The sequence below is a fragment of the Mesoplodon mirus genome, assembly GCF_964341445.2.
Source record: "Mesoplodon mirus genome assembly, chromosome: 11".
NCBI lineage: Eukaryota > Metazoa > Chordata > Mammalia > Artiodactyla > Ziphiidae > Mesoplodon > Mesoplodon mirus.
This window is the reverse complement of record NC_138987.1, coordinates 99,918,295-99,940,386: the sequence shown is the minus strand read 5'-3', so window position 1 is coordinate 99,940,386 and position 22,092 is coordinate 99,918,295. Positions and strand designations below refer to the sequence as shown.

General features: G+C 54.6%; 1 protein-coding gene across 1 annotated transcript in view; it reads right to left on the bottom strand.

The window, feature by feature from the left end:
• IQSEC3 (IQ motif and Sec7 domain ArfGEF 3) overlaps nucleotides 1-22,092 on the bottom strand; it is a gene marked incomplete at both ends in the record, with an annotated part of 89,732 nt that overhangs the window by 35,356 nt on the left and 32,284 nt on the right. Inside the window, one exon of the mRNA XM_082636254.1 lies at nucleotides 9,308-9,587. Coding sequence (XP_082492380.1) covers nucleotides 9,308-9,587 — 280 coding nt within the window. The remainder of the gene's footprint in view (nucleotides 1-9,307; nucleotides 9,588-22,092) is intronic.

The following is a 22,092-nucleotide window of genomic DNA, read 5'->3' as shown; positions in this document are numbered from 1 at the left end:
ACCAGGCTGAAATCAAGGTGTCAGCTAGGACTGCACTTTCATCTACGGGTCGGGGTCCTCGTTCAAGCTCACTCCTGTTGGCAGATTTCAGCTCCTGGAGATTTAAGACTGAGGCCTCAATTACCAGAAGCTGCCTGCTGTTCTCTGCCACCTGGTCCCCTTCACAACGTGGTCGTTTGCTCCTTCAAGGCCAACAAGAGAGCCTCTGTCTGAGGCCTCACTGCCTTTAAAGGGTCCACCTGATTCATTCAGGCCACCCGGGATGACCTCCCTTTTGACTAACTCAGTGTCAACTGGTTGGTAACTTAATCGTAGTGGTGACACCCATCATATTGACTAGTCCCGCCCACACTCTGGGGGGAGGGGATTATATAGGCGTGTCCACCGGGATCAGGCATCTCTGGGGCCCTCTTAGAATGCTGCCTGCCATACCAACTGGACAGTTGCCTGTGGGCCTTTATCTAGGTATGACCTCATGCACCCAGGAGCCCCAGAGAAACACAGGTATCTGCCTCTGATGCATTCCCCTCCTGCTTCTGCAGAAATCACACCAGAAGGAAGAGAACACTGTAGCTCCTGAGGCCCAGAATCGGCCTTGGCTTAGGCAGGAAAGTCCTCCAAGGGGAAGAGTAGAGAGGGAGGGGAACTGACCGCTCACCTGCCTCCTTCTCGCAAGTTCCACCTCCCATTTACCCCTCCCCAAGCACCATGAGCGACTGACCCCAGACAGGAATTCACATCTCCTTCCTCCCTGGCCTGCTCATAGGTCTAGGGAAACCCCTGGCCCAAGAGCTTCTCTTCAGATTATGAGATGCTACTGGCCATAGAGGCAAGGTATGAAATCCCATTGCCTGGAGTGTTTCTAAAATGGTGAAAGGTCCACCCCCTGGCATGGTGTCATCCCACCTAGAGGCACAGGCTGGCTGAGATAACTGAGGAGACTTCTTCTACCAGCCGGTGTCCATGCTTCACCCAAGGAGAGAAGAAAACCAGATTTTAAATTCTTGAATCTGTTCCATCAAGTCCTCCACTAGACTGTAAGCCCTGTGAAGGCAGACTTTGCCTGCCATGCTCACTGCTCTATCCCCAATGCTTAGAGTACATAGTAGATCTTCAATGAATACTTATTGAATAAATTAAACCCTTCCTAATCTGACCGTAACTTTTCTCTCCCTGGCTGATGATTTCACCCTCTCTGGCCTCCTTTGTAAGTTTACTTCATCCCCTAGTCTCTCCTTCTTGCATTTCCAGCCTCTACCCTGGTTTTGACTCCTTTCCACCAGCCTACAGACCCTCCTTAATGTCCCAGGCTGAAACATGACCCTGCTTGGCTCCCCTGCTCTGGGGCACTAGTCCAATCTCTTTGTATTTTTCCAACAAACCTATAGGGGGACTAGTCTGCGGGCTCCGCCTCAGTCCGTGAGCACACGCCGAAGCGCCGGCCAGCCCCCATGCCCTGGCTGCTTGCACCTGCCTCCTGCTCCCACCAGACTAACGAAAGGACTCTCAGAAAAGCTGCCGATGACCTTCAATCACTAAATCCCATCCTCAGCCCTCCTCCCCATCCTTTCTGCAGCTCTGATACTTTATCACCTGGAAACTTTGTCCTCCGCTCTCGTGACCCAGTCGTCTTGGTTTTCCTGTCTCCACACAGCTCCTTGATCCTATATTCTGACCACAAGGTCCCTAACCGTGCTAGTTACGAGTCACATGTGTGCTCTCTTCCATGCTCCAGACACATTTTAATGATTTTCCTGTGCCTTTCTGGACGTCTTCCTTGACTTCTATGTTGGAAGTCTTTAGAGCAGCCCCCTGGCAGCTGATAACTAACAGCTGATGAAGTGAGAACTGTCTCATGCAGAGCCTTCGTGGCAACTCTACAGGTGTCCCGCGGGCCAGTATCTTCTCACCTCTTGTCTGAGAACCTCGTCTTCCATTGTAACTTCACTCTGATAGGTGGATGAGCAAGCCCATAGGGGAAATACCCAGTCCCAGATCTCCTCTTCCCTGCTGGTTGACCTTAGGCAAGTTTCTTAACGTCTCTCAATCTCAGTTTTCTTATCTGTTAAATGAAGCTACTCCTGCTGACTCTGTAGCTTGCTGTGAGAATTAAATTATTTCCCGTAGCACCTGGCACACAGTAGGTGCTCAATAAGTGGTAGCAGTTTGATGTTGACAGTGATGATTCTGTGACTCTCAACTCTCCATCCCTAGACTCCATCCTAGACCTACATTTCCGAGAGCCCATCGTCTCCCCCGGCTCACCCAAACCAGCTCTGGATGAAGTCCTTATTCACCTAACAGCACCCCGGCTACAAGGTCATCCAGTCTGGGGGCCTCGCTTTTGTCCCTGGGTCCACCTTTACCTTATCCTCCTCATTTGTCAGGCTGAAAGTCCTATGCCCCCCCCATGCCTTTTGCAATCATCCTGAACTTTCCACCAGACTGTCACCACGTGGGGCTCTCCTGGACCCCCCATTTGGACCACTCTGACAGCCCCCCAGCTGCTTCCCTGCTTCCTGCTCCAGCGCCATCCGCCTTGTACTATATTCCCCTGAGCAGTATCCTCAGAGTACGGGTGTAAACACAGGACTTCCGGCGCTTGAGACCGTTGCCCTAACTAAACAAGTGTAAACACCATCTCCTGGGGGTCTGGCGCTGAGCAGCCTGGCCCCGCCTACCCCCCCAGCCCCTCCTACTACGCGGAGTCCACGCTCACGAGCCAGCCCCGCCTCCTGCTCCCCCCTCCCCCAACTAGGCTTTCCTGCTCCGATCTCTCGCTCAGCCTCCGCAGCCTCACCTCCCACTCTCATGCCCTCTCTTCCAGGCAAAACGTTTCCCCTTTCTTCAAGTGTGCCTCCTCCACGGAGCCTCCCAGTTCCCCCAGCCAGAATGGGGTCTCCCTGCCCTGAACCACGCCCCACCGCCGAGAAGGTTGTTTCGTGCTTCTCTTGGACACTCAGTTTCCCCTACTAATCTTGGCGGTATTCATCTAACTTAGGCTTCCCTCCCCAAGACTCCACTAAGCATAAGTTATTGGAGGCCCCAGATGTGGCCTTCTCATCCTCTGGTGCACGGCGGCCTCAGCCCAGAGCCTGGCCCGAAGCCACTGCTCACGACGGTCTCTGAATTCAGCTGAGGGATCGTCACCGTTTGTCCCCATCGTCTAACACAGCCGGCTGCCACTCATCCTGGCCTCGTGCCTGCTGCCCCCAGTGTCCCCACCGCTTCCTTCGCATCCTCAGCACCCCAGACGGTGCGTCACAGGCGGCACAGCGCAATCCGCCTCTGCATCCCCCGTTCCCAGCGCTGAGCCAGACCCGTGTTTGGGACTTAATCAATGTTTGCGGTCGTGAACTAAACTGAACTCTCTCCTCTGCGCCAGGGGAAATGCAGTCCAGGCTGTCTTCTGGATCTGGGCTCGGAGCCAAAGGCTGTACCACCGGCCCCGCCCCCCATATGCATTCCCCTCCCCCCATTGTCACAGGCCTTGGGGAATCGGTGGTTCCCCGGGTCAGCGCCATCCGCCCCAGCCAGGCCCCTCTCACCTCCCTGACCCTGTTCTTAGCAGGGCCAGGCCAGAGAGCTGAGGGACCAGCTCGTGGGAGGGAGGGGTCCCTGGGCCCACCGGCCAAGGAGCAGCTCCGCCCACTTCTCTCAAAGCCCCGTGAGTCCTGCCTGGGTAACTGTGGCCTCCCTCCTCCCAGGAGAGCCATCCCTCGGCTCCTGCCGGGGAGGCAGTGGGCGGGGCTGGGGGCTGTCTCGCTAAAGAGCCTTCAGTGTTCATCAGAACAGGCTCCCTCGTCCAAGCTGCTGCATGGCTGAGCCCGACAGGGCCTCTGAGGGACGCTGGGGCACCAGGCCCGGGTGAGGGGGCGGGGACGGGTCCCACGTGCGCCAGGATTTCTCAGTTGAGAAGATTAAAGCAGTACGTGGTGTGAGTCTGCAGACCTTGGCGAGGCGAACCTCACGCCTCACCTGAGGCTCCGGGGCAGAGTCTGGGGAGGGGAGAGGAGCTTTGGAGGAAGGCAGGGCGGCGCGCAGGACGGGTGGCCTGCACTGAGCGGGGTTGTTCTTCTCTGTGTGCCCACCTCCCTGCCCACCGTCCAAAACACAGAAAGTGTTCAGCGTGGGAAGGGGCACAGAGGCCTGCTGGGGAGCAGGGCTGCCCTGGGACCCTCTCCCGATGCAGCCAGGTAGGGGCGCTGCTCCCTGAGCCAGATACTCCCTCGGGTGGGGCTGCTCCAGGAAGCCTGCTCTGAACCCTGGTCGGGCTCCTTGCCCTGTGCCAGGATCCCGCAGTGCCCCGCTCACCGCTTCCGCAGAACCTACCCCTGCACCGCGGTGGCGGCAGAGGGGGAGGGCTCTGGGTTAAAATCGTGGACTGTGGGATCGTTTTGGTTGCACCGGGGTGCACACCTAGGAATGTGTCCTTAGGCAAGTCACGTAACGTCACTAAGCCTCAGTCCTCTCATTCCTAAGATGGGCATAGTGACGGTCTCTAGCCCGCAGGGACACCGTGCGGGTCGGGGGAGATGACGTACAGACAGTGCTGGGCGCACTCTGCACTGTCCCGAGACGCACTGCTGTTACTGTCGCCTGTACCGCTCTGTGCCGGCGCCCACCACGGGCACCGGAGCTCCCTGAGACCCAGGACCGCGCCTTCCGCATCGCGGTGCCCCCAGGCCTCGCATGGGGCCCAGCACAGCAGCTGTGCACTGCCGTTCCCCGAACCGAGACCACGGAGCGGAGCAACACCCTGGCACGCCTCGCCCTCACCGCCACCCTCGGCAGCCTGGTCCACTGGGGCCCTCACGCCCGCGGTAGCGCTCTCACCTTCAGAGCGGGACAGAGCCTCAGACACGAGTGAGCAAACTGAGGCCCAGAGAGGGACAGTGACCTGGAAACATGGCCACCACTTCTCCCCGTGAGAGGCACCCCATGGTGAGGCTGGACCCTGAGGCTTGGGGTCCAGGAGATCTGCTCTCCAGACAGAGAGCGGCTGCCACCCAGGACCCTGACTCAGGAGCAGGGCCTGGATGCTGTGACCACAGCTCCACGGCCGCCGGGCTTGGACAACACAGAGACCTATGCAGTTTGGACATCCCAGATGGGCTCCAGTGGGTGCTCCCCCACAGGAGCAGAGAACAGGACACAAACTCCCTAGAGAACTTGAATTTGGAAATCACATGCGTGCCCTCTGTATCTTTAACATGGCCACTTCCTAAAGAAACCTCCCCACAAGGGGTCCGCATGCTCCTTCCCCCTAGGGTGGAGCCCCAAGGATCACCTTGAGATGCAATGGGAGAGTTGAGGGCAAAGCAAGCAAAGGAAGACAGTCTCCTCCCTGTGGGGCCTCGGGGAGGGGGCCAGTCGGTGCACGGGACGGGGAGAATGAGAAGCCTGGGGGCCTCATTCATTCATTGGTTTGTCCATCCCTGTGCTCCTCCAATACCCAGCAGTTCCTAGACGCCAGGCTGTGCTGGGCGACAGGCATGGCCGGCAGCGCCCGGGGCTCACCCCCAGGCAGTGCTCACTCCTCACCCCGACGGTGGAGGGGACGGCACCCCAGAGGCGTTCAGAGCACAATCTGCTCACTCTGCGACAGCCTGGGCATGACAAAGCCCCTGCCCTCCCGAGGGGGATGCAGCCAGACGGAGAGTCCGCCGTGGGCACTCAGGAACAGCACACACACCGGCTTGGGGACTCTGAGCCGAGACTGAACTGTGGGTAGAGATCACTCAGGTGAGGGTGACCGGGGGATGGGTGGGGAGTGTTCCCAGCAGAGGAAGCAAAGTACATGAGGGCTCAAAGCATAGCCAAGAGGCACAGCTGGAGCCCCGAGTGGGAGCAAGGCAGGATGTGGGGCTGGATCTGGGGGCGGAAGAGCCTGAAGTCCTTCTCCCCTAGAAAACGAGGGGCCGTGGGCACCTCCATGTGGGGGACCATGACCGATGTGCTGCTCACAAGGAGGATGCAGCTGCGGGGTGGGGACTAGGTCAAAGCAGAGGGTCTATAGGAGGCTTCCCCATGGGCACACAGGCCTAGGGCAGGGGCGGGGGGGGATGGCAGGAGAGGCTGGGACTTGGGAAGTGGTTAAGAGTAGCATGGGGGGTGGGGGGCTGAATCAGACGCGGGGCGGAGAGAGGAGCCACGGAAAACACCTGGGATTTTGGACTGGCTGATGGAGTGGGCCTGGCAGGTTGGTGAACTGGGGAGATGGTGATTGTCCCAGATCCCTTCCAGCCCGAGGACCACAGGATGTGGGTGACTCATGAGGATCACAGGAGCAGAATACGAAATCCTAGATCTCAGGGAAACCTGAGGTAGAGTCAGGACCTGGCCCAGGCTTCGTGCCCGTCCCCATCCCCATCCCCTTCAGGTCCCTGAACTGTTACTTTCCGCTCTTCATCCTTTGAGCATCTTCTCATGTCAGGCGCTGTGTCAGGCACCAGGGGTGTCATGATGGATGTCTTTGCCCTGCCTTAAAGGAGACGTCAAGTAAACAGGAATGGTGATCCTGGGCTGAAGGGCTATGTCAGGGAACTCCTGGGTGCTGTGGGACCACTGAGAAGCAGCATCCAACACAGCCTTGGGAGGGTGGGGCGAGCTGCCAGGGGGGAGGAAGGTGCAGGAGAGCAAGTCCTAAAGCAAGAGGAGGAGTGAATGAGGCCAGTGCAGGGGTAGGAGGGGGTAGGAATGTTAGCGGTAGAGGCAAAGGGCGGTATGAGGCAACTGAGGCCCAGAGAAGTTAAGCAACTTGCCTAAGGTCACACAGTGCATCTGCAGAAGGGAGAGTTGTGGCGCTCCATCTCTTGTAAACGTGTGCTGTGTTTTTAGCCCCCCTGCTCCCCTCAGTCCCTTTCTCCCCTCCTCTTCCCACCCCTAGCCTGTCTTGGCCTGGAGACCTACAGGGGCCAGGGGAGGCGGGCTGTTCCCCAGAGCACGAGGGCTCCACCACACCCCTACCAGCCCTCATCTTTCCTGCCCCACTGCTGCTGGCCTGACGTGCAAACCCGTCTACTAGAATTATGCGCACCATGGAGAAGGTCCACAGTGCCCGTCAGAACCCTGCACAACCCTCCCTACCCCACGAATCAGTTAGAATTAAACTAATCCCCTGCCCAAGCAGAAGCACCAGTTTCCTCTGGTGTTACTAACAGGATACGCCTTAAATTGAACTGTAATCTCTTTGGGGAGCAGGGAGGGACCATGTTTTTTTTCTTTTTGGTACCCCACTCCCTCATTGCTTTACGCATCGCAGTTGTTCAAAAAATATTCACTCGATAAGCTCTTACTCTGGCCGAGGCACTCTGCTGGACGCCAGGGGACGGGATGAATAGGACATGGTCTCTGTCCTCAAGGGGAACTGAGAGGACGTTCTCATCTGTGCCAGCTGACCGCCCACATCACAGCATGCGGTTCCAGATGGACTGCCTCCCAGCCCCTGCATGGGCTTCCTCTACCTCAGAAGCGGGACAGTCTACATTTTTAACAGCTCTAATTGTTAACTGAGCTAAAAACAAACCCCTTCCTCTCCTACAAGTTTCATGCATTAGTACCACTATTTTTACCTGGATAGAAAATAATCTAATCCAGCCAATTCACATTCAGCTCTTCCATGTTTAAAACTGGTTTTCATGTCTACAGTTTCCCTGTATGACCCCAGCCAGTTGTTTTCTTTCTTAGAAGAAACTTAGAACCTCAGGATTCTCTTTTTCCCTCTTAAATGAAACCCCTAGAACAAGACAGCCTGACCGGTAACTAGTGTGGGGCTCCAGGCAGCTGCCCCCTTACACTGGGGGTTTTATCTACCCATCTGTGAAGGCTGCTGGACCCATATCATTGGCAACTGCTTCATTGGCTATTGATGCTTAGAGTCCACTGAATCCCTAAGGCCTCTCACCCACGACCAAGCCTGCTCATCTTTTAGTAGTGCTGTGGGATTTTCAAAGCTAAGAACAGAACTTTAGATTTTTCCCTCTTTCATTTGACCTTTTCCACTTACACAATATTTCCTAATGAGTCTTTTTTTTTTTTTTCAAATCTGGGATTCTGTCATCAAGGTATTAGCTTTTCCCTTTCAGCTTTGCATCAGTCCTTTTTCGAAATCGTTGAACTGGGCAGGACCAAGGACAGTGCCCCACTCAATGACCCTGCCATTGGCACTGATAGAAAAATCAGTGTTTTTTGACAATTCCGTTTGAGAACGGCCCACCCGACTATATTGTCAACTAACCCACTTCCTATCCTGTCCACATAGATCACGGGAGATTTTGTCCAATACTTTACTGAAGCCTGGTGTACCACCTGCAACCCCTGACCTTGGATAATAGCTCCACATCTATGCTGAAAGGAAGAAAAGACTTTGGCTGGGCTTGACTCAGTCTTAGTGACTTTTCTATTAGCTTCGCTTCAAAAACTCACAGTCCGTTGGGTTAAAGAATGGTTCTTTAGAACCTACACATTTTAGAGCTAGAAAGGACCTCAGAGATGATTCAAGGTCTAATTCCCAATTTTGCTGATGAGGAAACCAAAGCCCAGAGTGCTTAACTGGCATTTTCCCAAGTCACAGAGGAACTAGAAGAACAAGGATCGGCTCCCACATCTGTGCTCCAAGCTCAATGCTCTTTCTTAGCAATATTAAGTCATAAATTCTTTCTCTAAATGCATTCGCACATACACACACACACACACACAGATCTTCCTTCAGGTCTCTTAATTTTCCACCCACACAAGCCATGCCGTTATCATTTTGGAGGGTTCAGCTGGGACCCAGTGACTGACTACTTTCTCCTCCTGCATCACAGAATGGAAGCTGGAGGCTCAGAACTCCTCAGTGAAATTTGTTCTCCAATAAGGAGGTCTTTGGACTCCCCCAGTCTGGGCTAATCTTGGGATTCCTCAGTCTACCTGGAGGAGACCACTGTCTTCAAACCTCATGTGAGCCTGTGTGTGCTGAGCATGGGGCTGGCCCCTTGGGTGGGCAGGTAAGCTGGGCCATCTCTTCTGCAGGTGGGAAGTGTGTCAGCAGCTGGTCTTCCTGCAGTGGTAAGCGGGGCAGAGCCCTGAACACGCTGCCTGTGGGCCTGGCATTACAGGGGTGACCCCTGCCACGGAAGGCTGGTTGCCTGAGGAACTGGGCTGCAGAGGAGGGCAGTCACTTGTTCCAATTTGGGAGAACTAGCGGCAAAGAGGTCTGCCTGCAGCAGAGGCGGCCTAGACAGGGGCATCCCTGGTACCCTGGACAGCGCCCGAGACAGGGCCCTCCACCACCCTTCCCACCCCCCTCGGAGGCCCTGGGTACCTGTTTATTCTTTAGGTCAAGGGAGAGTTCGTAATCGGAGGCGGCAGGGGCTCGGGCGCAGAGCGCCGCTGCCGGGACAGGCTGCTGCCTGCTGGGGGAGGCCGCGCAGTGGAGGCCGGCCCGCGGGGAGGCGCCCCCCGCCCCCGGCCGCTTCTCCTCCTCCTGCAGCTCCTGGGCTTGAGCCTTCGGGGCGTGGGCACTGGGTCTGCCGGCCGCCGCCGCCGCCGCCGCCGCCACGGAGTCCTCCGTGCCCGCACCGGCCTGGGCGCAGGAGCCGTCACTGTGAACGAAAGGCAACGGTGCTCGGTTGGGGGGAGGGGCGGGGTGCATGTGAGTGCGGGGGAGGGGGGCTGGGGCCCTCTGGCAGCGACGGGCCTCACCAGCGGAGGGGCTGGCGGGGGGCCTCCTGCGGTCCCCACTAGGGAAGGGCCCCGGCCCTGGAGGAGAGCCTGAACTTGCGGAGGGTCCCCGGGGGCAGAGGGAGGGAGTGGCTGGCACTGACCGCAGCTCAGGAACCTGCTTAGAAGCGGTAGAGCAGGTGCTTAAGGGTAGCCTACCTGGGTTCCAGGCTGGGCCCTGCCTCGTATTGGCTCTGGGGCCCTGAGCAGGTTACGTAACCTCTGTTTCCCCATCTATAAAGCAGGAATAATACTAGTACCTACCTCATAAGGATGCTGGAAGGCTTAAGCTGGTTAAAGTTCTTAAAGCCGTGCCTGGCTCGTGGCTCCCTGCTCTGTGTGTGTTAACTACCGTAATTATCCCTGCTCTCTGTGTGTTAACTACCGTAATTATCCCTGCTCTGTGTGTTAACTACCGTAATTATCCCTGCTCTGTGTGTTAACTACCGTAATTATCCCTGCTCTGTGTGTGTTAACTACCGTAATTATCCCTGCTCTGTGTGTGTTAACTACCGTAATTATCCCTGCTCTGTGTGTGTTAACTACCGTAATTATCCCTGCTCTGTGTGTGTTAACTACCGTAATTATCCCTGCTCTCTGTGTGTTAACTACCGTAATTATCCCTGCTCTGTGTGTTAACTACCGTAATTATCCCTGCTCTCTGTGTGTTAACTACCGTAATTATCCCTGCTCTGTGTGCGCTAACTACCGTAATTATCGATGGTCTGGCTTTCTGGTCAGTGGCTTAAGTAGCTGGGAGGAAGCTGATCCCCGCTGAACCAGCTCCATCCTTAGACTGCCCAAAGGAGGCTGGGGGGAGGAGTGATGCTTGTAGTCCTGGCTTGGGTTATGAAGTATCTGTCCTTCCCCAGCCCCTACTCTCTTCCTGTGGAACCACCAGCAGGCTGGCCAGAGCTGCTACCCACCCGCCTCCTCTAAGACGACACTCTGGCTGCCCGGGGGGGCTGCTACACTCAGGTTGCTCCCCTCCCCGGCCAGCCTCTGAATTCTGCCCGTCCCCAAGGCCCAGTGCTGAGCCATCTCCTGCATGACGCCCTTCCGGTGTTTCCAGCTTTCAGGCTCCATCTGCTAGAACACCAGAGAGTCACTGCCTCCTTCACAGAGGAGAAGCATCTCAGCTCACGGTGTGGGCTCCAGTGCAGCTCCACTACTGTGTGGCTTTGGTCAAGTGGCTTTTTCCCTGACCCCTGGTTTCCTCATCCGTATAGAGGAGGCACTAGAACCTGCCCTACGGGCTCATGCAAGGCGTAAGGGAGTCAGCGTATGTGAGGTGCTTAGCACAGTGCCCGGCACAGACTAAGTGCTCCGTAAACATTAACCCTTAGTTCCCCATCTCCCTTCCCCGCTCCCCCCAGAGCCCGGCGCTTGTATTCTATGCGAATCCCTTCTCCACAGTTAGTGCTGAGCAAACAACGAAGGCTCAGTAAACACTTGTTGAAGGATGAATTGAAGAGAACCCAAGGCCACTGGCCTGGCCTCGGCAGTGGACAGAGTCCCTAAGGTTATCTAGCTCATCCTTCCCATCTCCCTTTTTCACGTATGAGGAGCAGGGGCCCAGGGAGGTGGGCTGGCTCTGGTTGCAGGGCCAGTCAACCTTAGGACTTATTTCTTCCACGGCTTTGTCCCATGTAAGATGCCCCAAATCATGCCAGAGAAGGGACCTCTTCAAGCTCTTGCTTCCACCCAAACTTTGGAGCCTCCTGGTGCTAGAATAACCAAGGGTGGAGTGAAGAATCCTCTCTTCATTCAGCTTCATCTGTCCCCCCAGCACTCCCCTGCACCCCCCCAAGAATAGATAAAGAAGAGCTCATTGGCCAGCCCTAGCAACAGGGAGCCTCAAACTCCTTGCCACTGCATGATTCTTTGCTTCGTCAGTTTTTCTGTGGCCGTCAATCAAGCTGTATAGTTGGATGAGCTCTTAAGTACGTGGTTTTTTCACTAGTATCACCAGGAAGTTCTTTTTAAGATCTAACTTCAGCTCCTCTTGTGATAGGACATGGCCATTCTTCCCGCAGGGCCCATGGAAATAGCCCTTTCCAACTCCCAGCACAGCTTGCCTCCTGGGGACAGCATTCGGTCTCACCCATCTCTTCTCTGCACTGTCCTTGGTACTGATGCCCAAGGCTTCTTAACCCTAAAAGGTTTTCAAGACCCTTTAGAGACCATACACCTTTAAAAATAGCCCTTTGCTCTTTTTATGCTGCTGGAGGATGCTTGGCAAGAGGTTCTAAGGAGCTGATGCCCCTCAACAGCAGCACTCAACCAATGAGAGTGGAGGCTGGTAGACAAATACCCCAGCTTCCTTGTCTCTTGGGCAGGACAGCTCTGAGACACATTTCACACCATCGCCCAGAAGTGCCCCATGGGATTGAACCCCAGTTGCCCAAAGCAGTGACCTGATCATTAATGAACCTGCCTTGGCTTCCTTCTCTTTTGTGTCTCATCCGCCACTCTCCTGTTGACACTTCTTGGGGTCACCTGGTCCCAAAGACACTACTTACGTTAAAACAAAACACATTTTTAAAATAACCTCTTTCGTGGGCCACCACTCTGGATATGGATGAAAGCTCCAAGGCCTTCTCACCTGAACTCATCCGTAGGGTCTGGGAGATAGGAGGCCCCCACTGCCATCTCCAGCATGTGCACGTGCATGCACACACACACACACACACACACACTCTCTCACACACACACTCTCACACACACACTCACATACACACACACAGTGTTCTAACTAGCTCTGTGGCTTCGGGTAGTTCATATCCTCCTGAGTCAGCGTCTTCACCTGCCACCTCACAGGAGCTCACTCATCTCCAGGGACCCTCCAGCTTGGACGTTCTGGGAGCTTGGATTCCAGCGCCGAGGCCAGACCACCAAGGCCCACCAGCCCCAAGGTTCCAGGCTCTCTGGCTGGTGGAACCAACGCTGTCTTTGCCCACCTATGTGCACAAGGACCTGAGAGACTGTGCCCCCCCCAGGTGTATGGTGAAGAGTGTTGGAAAGGGGACCCCATCCTTGTCTTCCTTCCTTACAATACTCCCCAGCCTTGTGTGGTGGGAGGTGGCGATGGGAACCCAAGACTACCGTCATCAACATGGCAAGGTTTAGGCTTGTCAGTGGAGGCCAAAGAATATGGAAGGCAGACCTGGGTTAGAATCCTGGGTCTGCTACTTGTGATGTGACCTTGGGCAAATTACATAACCTCCTTGTGGCTCTATTTCTTCATCTGCAAAACAGGCATCCTTGTAAGGCCTTTACAAAGTTGCTGTGAGGAATAAATACAGCTGGCACAGCCCCCAGTACAGTGCCTGGCACACGGTAGTTGATGGCAATGGTGGTTGTATTCTGAGCTGAAACCCTATAGCATGGAGTCCCACAAGAATGCCCAGAAAAATAGCATGGAGCATTCCTAAGTGGAAGAGGTTCTCAATATTTAGCCTTCCTGTCAACCTTCACAAAATTGAAATAATAGGGTTTTTCTTCATTCTTCATGGCCTTTCCCAGACCCCCAACTAACTCCCAGGGTCTTTAGGGAGACAAGTGAAGATGGACTGGCTCCCACCACCGTTCTCCACCCACTGGAGAAAGAACCCAGTGAAGGGCCTTGGTCTTGGGAGTTACCGAGTCATGGGATCCATGGCCTCTGAGGAATCTGTGTGTACTCACCCACTGGTGGGACCCACCACAGTGTGGGGCATGCCCTAGGTGGACGTTTGTCCAGTGCTGGTTGTGTGGATTTGTGCTTTGGGCACAGGGAAAGAAGCTCAAATCTTCAGCCTAGGCTGTCATAGCTGGAAGGACCATCTCTCTCAATCCACAGTCTCTTACGGAACTGGAAGTCCATTGTTTCAGCGCCCAGAGCATCACTCCTCCCAAGACACAGGCTGTGTCCCTTAAGTTTCCAGAATTTGCCAGGCTGACCTCACATCATAAAGCCGGCATCCCTAGTGGGTCCAATTTCAGGCAGCCTGGCACGTGGACAGGAATCATGTGAATGGGGTTCACTCTATGACAAGCATAGCTTCTTTGAAGCCCCTTCCTTGAGCTTCTGGAGAGGAATCCTTATGAACTTAGCTGTCCTGGGCTTCATATCCAGCTGCAGAAACAGATTCCTTGAATGGTAGTCCACTAGCCTGCTGACATATGGGAGATGCTGGCACAAGAGTCTTGCCTGGGTTGGGGCACCCATTTGAGAAGGGAAAAGTAGAATGTGGGTGGCATCAGAATGAGAGGTTCTCAGAAGGCTTTGGTTGTACCCACATGACATTAGGCTGATACACGTACAAGGGGCCTAGGCCATCCACGGAGGTTATGCCACGCGTGAGAACACAGGATGTGAGTATGGGAAATGAGAGTCTTTGAGAACTCGGGGGGACAAGCAGTTGCTCAGAGGAATACTGCATGCACACAGGACCAGAATGATCTGTATTGGAACTCAGCATCATCAGGGGAGGGTCACTCACGTGGGACGCTGGCTTGTGCGTAGTGGGATTCCAGGTACCCCCTGAGCAAGCCTGGTCCTGGCACATATAGGACTCCCCTGAGGTTCCGGTGACCACCCGGCCTGTCTATCATCTGTGCTGTCGGAGTTGACTTCCTAAAATGCGATGTTTTAACGCCAATACTCTGCCCCAAACCCAGCAGTGGCTTTCCAGTAACGCCGGATACAGTTCACTGTTCCTCTCACATCCATAGCCGAGCGGTACTCAAGAGCGTTCGTGATCTCACCCCAATCTCCTTTTCCAGCCTCATCTCCGGGAGTGACCTAGCCACTCTGTCCACGCTGAAACTCTCCCCAAATCTGCCACACACCCTCAGACCACCACGCCTCTCCCGTGATTTCCTCCTGCCTGAAATGCCTCATGCCCCTGACCCTTCCATCCATTCCTCTCTCTGCCTTGTCAACCCTTTCAGGGCTCACTCATTGCCCCAGGAAGAGTCCACCCTACAATATGCTCCAATAATTCTTGGCACTTGCCTCTATTTTAGCAATGGCCACTTTGTGCCCTAATTGTTCATTTTTGTCACAGGTGCTTATCACAGTGGGCTGGCTTTTAAGTCTTGTTTAATAAATGTTAAATGGATGGAGGGATGGCTGGGTGGATGGATAGAGGGAGGGAGGGAGGAATGGATGGATGGATGGCATTTGATCTTTTATACTTTCCCAAGGGCAGAGATACTGTGGTGAGCTTGGTGATGTACCACCCAGACCCTCATCAAGGACTGCTTGCCCAGCTCTGGAGGTGCTGTTCAAGATTGCCTTCAGCTGTCAGCTGCCCCCCCCACCCCAGTTCCTTCAGGAACTGCAGTGAGCTACTGGGCCAAAGTCAAATCCTCCCCAGGGCTATCTTCATCCAACAGCTGACAAAGAGGGGACATAAAGGCTCAGCCACATGACCCAACATGGGTTGGATAGGTCACTCTCCCTCCAGAGCTCCCGTGGGATTAGCCGAGGCTTCTGGTGGACCTGCAACACGGGTTGACTCTCTCTCTGCCCCATGCCGTGTTCCTGCCCTCCCTGCTATGGGTGTTGGTCCCCAGCATCCTCTAGTAAGCATCCAGCACCCTGAACTCAGAATCTCCTTCCCAGAGGCACCAGTCAGCGATGGAGACCCAGCTTTTCTTTTTCCTTCCTTTTCCTTGTCAGCCAGGATTACCCTGGTCTCCCTGCCCCCAGACCTGCAAAGCCTTTCTGGGCTCCGGATGTCTTTGATAAAGACTCTGGACTCTCTTACCAGAAAATGCACGTGATTTCATACACGCCAAGCTTTACCTCCACTTTCAGAGGCTTTACAGACTCCGCGGATGGGGCTGAAAACGCTCTTCTGGAGGGATGATCATGGATTTTGTCCATATGCTGAGGGCTGCACCAAGCGCTGCCGGCAGCTCTGGTCATACAGAGGAAACATGAGGGTTCCACACACCACAGGGCTTTCAGACACCAGTCACTGTTCCCCTGAATACCGACGGATCCTCCCTCACCAGTAAGAGAGCTTGAGTGGAGGGAGCCCCTGGTCCTATGACTCACTAGTCAGGTGATTTCGAGCGAAACACTTAACTTTTCTGCACCTCAGTTTTCTCACTTGCAAAATGGGTGTGTGAATATCTCCTTTCCAAGAGAGTGATGAAGACGAAGTGACCTCCTAGGCTGGTGTGCTGGCCACCGTGGAAAATACGTCCCTAAGAAGGATGAGGGAGAAGGGAGGGCAGCTGTGCAGCCCCTGCCAGGGGGCTGGTCCCGGCAGTGGTGTCCTCCCCGGGCTCCCAGACAGACCCTGCCCAGTGCCAGGAGCTGAGGGGACAGGAGCTACTGCAGAGCCTGTGAGGGCCAGGGAGGGGGGTACTAGGCCTGGGGAGGGGAAGACTTCAGGGGAGGGGGCACCCAGGTCCTGGCACGAAGGCAGAGAAAGGCATGAGGAGGGTCCTGCAGGCCCAGCCCCTGTGGCTGGTTGGTGGGGATGATGGGCGGGGAGGGAGGGCTGCTTTCCCCTCCCTGCAAAGGCCAGAGCAGCAATTACCAGAGACCCAGCCAGGAGTGTTTTGAAGGCTGGAGGATTCCTTGGGCTAGAAGATTCCCCCAGAGGGCCTGACCAATTGCACTAGATTATCTCGGTCTCTGCCAGCCTTTCTTAAAGCTCTTCTGGGACAAAGAAACTAGGCATTTTCCAGACAAAGGCTAACAAAAAGCCTCACATCTCAAGATTTTTCAGCCTTTACTAAAACTCCTGTCTCTCCCTCTCCTGAATCGATAAAGTGATCTCAGGTGGTCAGGATAAAGGCCAAGCAAGGGGAGTCAAGTGTCCTTGGGTGTCCCAGATGGTACTGGGGAGAGGTTGCAGTGAACAGAGGGCCAGCGTAAGAAACAAATTCACTCGCTGCTGATTCCAAGCACAGGCTAGGAAATGCTGGCCGCCGTGCACCTTCCTGTTCACACCACACGCAGGGGCACAACAGAATACTCCCCGCCTCCCTGACCCCGCGTCATCCAAGCTGGAAGCCAGAGTTCACAATAGAATGCCCTGGAGGAGGGCGGCTGTGTCTTCCCTGCTGTCCACTTGCAGAGGCCGCCCTGCCTTCATTGGCTGTGACACATCCCAAGGCCCCGAGAGAATGAGTTATTGTCTCTCCCGTGGGCTCCTTGGAGACTCCAGGCTTTGATTACACAGCTGCTCCAGAAGGTGCTGGCTGGGTTACTTTGTCTGGAGGGGGGTTTCTTGTTGAAGGCGTCACAGTCCTCTTCCGGGCCTGTGCCCTCCCCAGACCCAGGCCCAGTCACGGTGGGACCCCAGAGTCCAACGTGGAAACGGCCCCTGCATAGCCCATTCCTCGGGATGCCAGCACCAGGGAGGCCTCACCTAGAAGCTTCCTCAGGACGCCTCCTTCACAGACTCACAAGCTGGGCTGCACGGACTAACGCCATCTTATTGCCCCTGGAAGCCTAATATTTTTGAGCATTTGATTTCCTCCCAGTAGACGTGGATCTGGAAGGAAAATCAGGCTCTAAGGACGCCCGCCCCGGTCGCTGCCTGTCACACCACACACAGCTCCCAAGCGCGTGCCCCTCTGAGCCCCTGAATACACCTCGGGCTTTCTTACCTCCCGTGTCTGTCCACATTCCCATCTCACCCACCCTGAGGCTGAAGCTGCAGAAGTATGGCCTGTAATCTGTCCCTGACACACCCCACGGTCACCTCACAGCTGCACTGAATAGTTACAGCCTAGTGAACTCTGGCTTTTAGTCCATGTTTTCCTTTTATTATGAACTATCTGATACATGCAAATACGAATAACGTGTATGCGAGGTTCGGAGAAAAATCTTCGCTTGCACCCAGCTCAAGAAACAGCCCGTCCATATCCGTGGGTTCCTCCATCTCTCCTCGGAGGAATGCCTGCCCTGGATTTGTGTTTATCATCCCCAGCTTCTCCTTAGGGGCGAATCTCCTCCTTGTCATGTTGCATAAGCAGCATTGGCTGCTGGGCAGGGGCACTGCCAAGTGCTCCTCGTGCTGGCGGGGGCGGCTCGGGAGCTCTCACGGTCTAGCAGAGCCCAGGGAGGGGCAGGAGGCCCTCTCAGGGGACGGTCCCCAGCCCCCAGCTCCAGGCCGGACTGGAAAGATGGCAGGGCTCTGACGCAGCCGGGCTGTGCCCGTTACTGCACAAGGAGGGCTTTCGAGTGAGAAAATGGGCTTGCTCCCTCAGGAGCCCTGCTTCTGGCCCCGTGTGGCCGGATGGGTAACGATTTCCAAAGGCACCATGGGGACCGTCCGGAGCCATGCAGAAATAGCCCATGGAAATGCCAGGTGAGGCTGGCAGAGGTGGACTCGGGAGAAGCATCAGCCTGTGAGCCGCTGGCAACCAGGTCAAGGGTGTGAGTGCCTTTGGGGCCCCTGAGAGGAGGGAGCACACGAGGCGGTGTCGGCCAACTCACAGTTCAGCACAGCACGGTAGAAGTTACAAACGCAGACCCGGCGCCACGCGGCCGGGCTCTGCCATGCACCTGCGTGTGGCCTTGGGCAATTCTCCTAACCTACTTGGGCCTTACTTTCCTCTCTAGGAAAGGATCGCAGTAGTAATGTATGTGAGATGCTCTAAGCCCTATATAAGTAGCAACCATCAGAAGCTCCAGAGCTCCCAGCATGGGGAGCCACCCCCTTCCAGGCAGGGCAGGGGTCAGTGCCAGGCCATAAACCTTTCCCTGCGGGGGCTAAACTGTCTCCTCCTCTTAAGAGGAAGCCAAACTGCCGGCTGGCGAGAAGATGTTCCTGATAAAATGTCTCTGCCCTTAATCGCATCCTAGCCGCACCGTGACAGCCCAGTGCTGGGTTAAATAATTTCCTCCCCTGCCCTGACGTCTAGAAAATCTCCTCTCCGGCCTGTTGGCCCTGCTTGATTGTCATCCATCGGGGCTCTTAGCTTCTTTGATCTCTTCCCCAAATTGGTCCCTCAGTTCTTGAGTCACCCCCCCACACCCCACCCTGCTTCTCTCTCGTTCTCTCTCCAGCCAACTCTGTGTGTCACGGGCTAGGCTTGAGTAGAAACATCTGAAAGTGGCCCCCTCCCCCATGCCCATCGCCTGCTGTCCAAAGGAGGGACTGGACCCTCTCCCTGAAGGGCACAGCTCAACGACCCTGAGCAAGATGCAGGGTAGTGGGTCCCCTCCTGATTGCCATACTAGGGGCTCCTGCTGGGACTCCATCCCCTGAAGGAGTCGGCCCACTCTAAGTATTTCTCAGTCACACCTGAGTTTCTAGAACCCTTCTCCTGAGACTCCTGGATCTTAACTGATGTCTCCCTCTCTGCTCTTGAAAAGTCCAGCTTTAAAACAACGAGCATTTATTGAGTGCCTACTATATACCAGACACCTTTGCACACGTCATGTTGTTGAATCCTCCCAACCACCCTAAGAGCTGAGTGCTACTGTTGTCCCCATTGGACAGATAAGAAAATCGCGGATTCGAAAGCTTCAGTAATTGCCCCAAGGTCACAGAGTTTGTAAGTGGCCAAGCCAGGACTTGAACCTGGATTTGAGTTACTCTGTCTGTGCTCTCAGCTGCTCCGCATCCTCGTGCTTCCTTGAAGGCTTCCTGGGCTCACCTTCCAGCCCAGGCCCTCCTATCCCACCTCCTCACCCTGCTCCTTTCCGACCTAGAAGGGAATCCCACCAGAATCTGGTGCTCATCTCTCCGCCCTCAGAGAAGAAAGGGAATTCTTTGTATTCCCTTGTATTGTAGAGTTCTTCATTGGTCAGTAATTAAGAGTCTCCTGTTTACCAGAATTGTTTCTTGTTACGAATTAGTAAATGCATACTAATGTGATACATCAGTCTCTCATGAATTTGTTTCTGGTGAGTCAGTCCCCCTGGAATCCAAGAACCACAGGGATGCCTAATTGATTCTCCAAACCTGCAAGACTGCAGCCTAGACTTAGAGCCCAGTGCCCACACCAGTTCCCACCAGCCTGCACGGGGGTGGGGAGGAGGGGGCCCCAGGCCTGACCCGTCAAACAGTGACAAGAAAGAGGCGCCCCGCCGCTCCTCTGTCTGTACGGGCTCTGTCTTCACCTCCAGAACCTGAGCCAGTTGCTGCCCCTCCCTGAGCATTTCCTCGGCTGAAAACTGGACACAGGGATTCTTGCCCTCGTGACTTTGAAGGTCGGTGGGGAGGATCGGTGGAGTGGAGGGCGGGAAGGAGCCTGTCACCTGGCAGACGCTGCATACAGTTAGCTGAGGCTGAGGCTGGCTTGCCACCGAACGCTCCCTCGTTCCCGGGGGCCCAACCCAGCTCCCAGGCAGCACCCTGGGGAGGCGACGGGGATGGAAACGAGACAGGCGGTCATGCGAGGGCTGTGGGGTCATGCTTGTGAGGTGAGGCTGGTCTCCTTTAAAACTGCCTTTTGTGTTTTCACAGTAAGTGAAATGGAGAAAGAAACCCCGTGGCCAGCCATCCTCCCAGCCCTCCTCTGACTCAGGTTCCATTGCTTCCTCCCCACGAGCCTCCGCCCAGGTGCTCCTGTTCAGGCCACACCACTTTGCTTTATCCTGTTTTGCAAACGCTCCTGTTCCCTTGGCCAGATGTGGATGCCTCATCCGGCCAAGGCAGCTCCTTGCCTTCCTATAGAATCATTCTGGGGGGATTAGACTGGTCACCACGCATGTGCTAGCTGAGGACACTGAGGCCTAGAGCAGTGGGGGAGCACCAGCGCTGTCAGGTGGCCTGAGCCCACCCTGTTCTGCATGACACCAACATCACCAATGGGAGACCTGGGGTGAAGCACTCCCTCTCCTGGGTCTCCTGTCCGGGCAGTAAAGGGCCAAGTCTTCCTGGTTCTCTGCCGCCTTGACGGCCTGTAGTCCCAAGTCCGCGGACCCCTTCTCCGTGCTCTGCCACACTTCTCCTGGCTCCAGACAGAAAAACACGTCTTCCTTCACCAACAGCTGTCTTTTCTGTTTTGTTTTGTTTTTTAATCGTCACAAAGTAATCTTTAAAGATCTCTTTTCTTAAACCATTCCAATGCCTCTCAAAGGCAGTAAATTCTTGAAGAATGCCTGATCTCATGCAGTCCCTCCTGTTATAGACTATTTCCTCATTTGGGGTCTGAGGAAACGCATTTAAAACTCTTTCTGTGAAGAACATAGGGGTAAGACAGGAATAAAGACACAGACCTACTAGAGAATGGACTTGAGGATATGGGGAGGGGGAAGGGGAAGCTGTGACAAAGTGAAAGAGCGGCATGGACATATATACACTACCAAACGTGAGGTAGATAGATAGTGGGAAGCAGCCGCAGAGCAAAGGGAGATCAGCTCGGTGCTTTGTGACCGCCTGGAGGGGTGGGATAGGGAGGGTGGGAGGGAGACGCAAAAGGGAGGGGATATGGAAACATATGTATATGTATAACTGATTAAATTTGTTATAAAGCAAAAAAATAAAAAAATAAAGTGAATGCAAAAAAAAAAAAAAAACTCTTTCTGTCATCCACCAGAAATGCTTATTGGAATTATGTCATTTTCATAGTTGTGTTATCAGTTACAAGATAAATGAACAGGTAAAGATGACCTTTCAGAGGAGAAAACAAGACAGCACAGGAAACAGTGAGGTTAGAAGAAGCTCTAGGCCTGCAAAGAGAGGCCACACTTCCTGGGAATGAAAAAAGAATATCCAAAAGATTCAAACAAGAAGTTTTCAGCAAATGGAACAAGAATTTGTTTCCCCCCAAACTGGACGAAACTCTGCATTAATAAATGCTAATCCTTGTGATAGCTTTCATTTTGTTATTCTGGAAGTATTATCTTAGTTATGTTTATTTCTCTCTCTCTCTCTTTTTTTTTTTTTTTTTTTTTTGGCCATGCCACGCAGCTTGTGGGATCTCAGTTCCCCGACCAGGGACTGAACCCGGGCCACAGCAGTGAGAGCCCAGAATCCTAACCACTAAACCGCCAGGGAGCTCCCATGTTTATTTCTTTAAATAATAAAGCCTAGAGCTTTTCTCCTCTAAAAATATTCTCTTGGTCATTTTTCTGTTCAGTCTGGTTGTGCTGATGTGTTTACCTAAGGCTGCCTGAGTCTCCTGCTGGGAGGGGGTTGGCAGGGAAAGGCCCGACTTCTCGGTCCCTGGACCACGAGCCAGGTTCTCCGGGAGGGTCTGTGCAGGGTGGCGGCCACACTTCACTTCCTGCGCCAGCGAACCCCTCCCTTCTTTTGTCTCCAGTGATAGAAGCGGTAACAGACCCGGTTCAAGTCCCAGCTGTGCCATTTTCCAGGTTTACGGCCCGTGGACAAGTCATTCATCACCTCTGAGCCTCAGCTTCCTTGTGTGTAACATGGAATAACAACATTTTATGAGTTTTCAGTGAGAATTAAATAATGC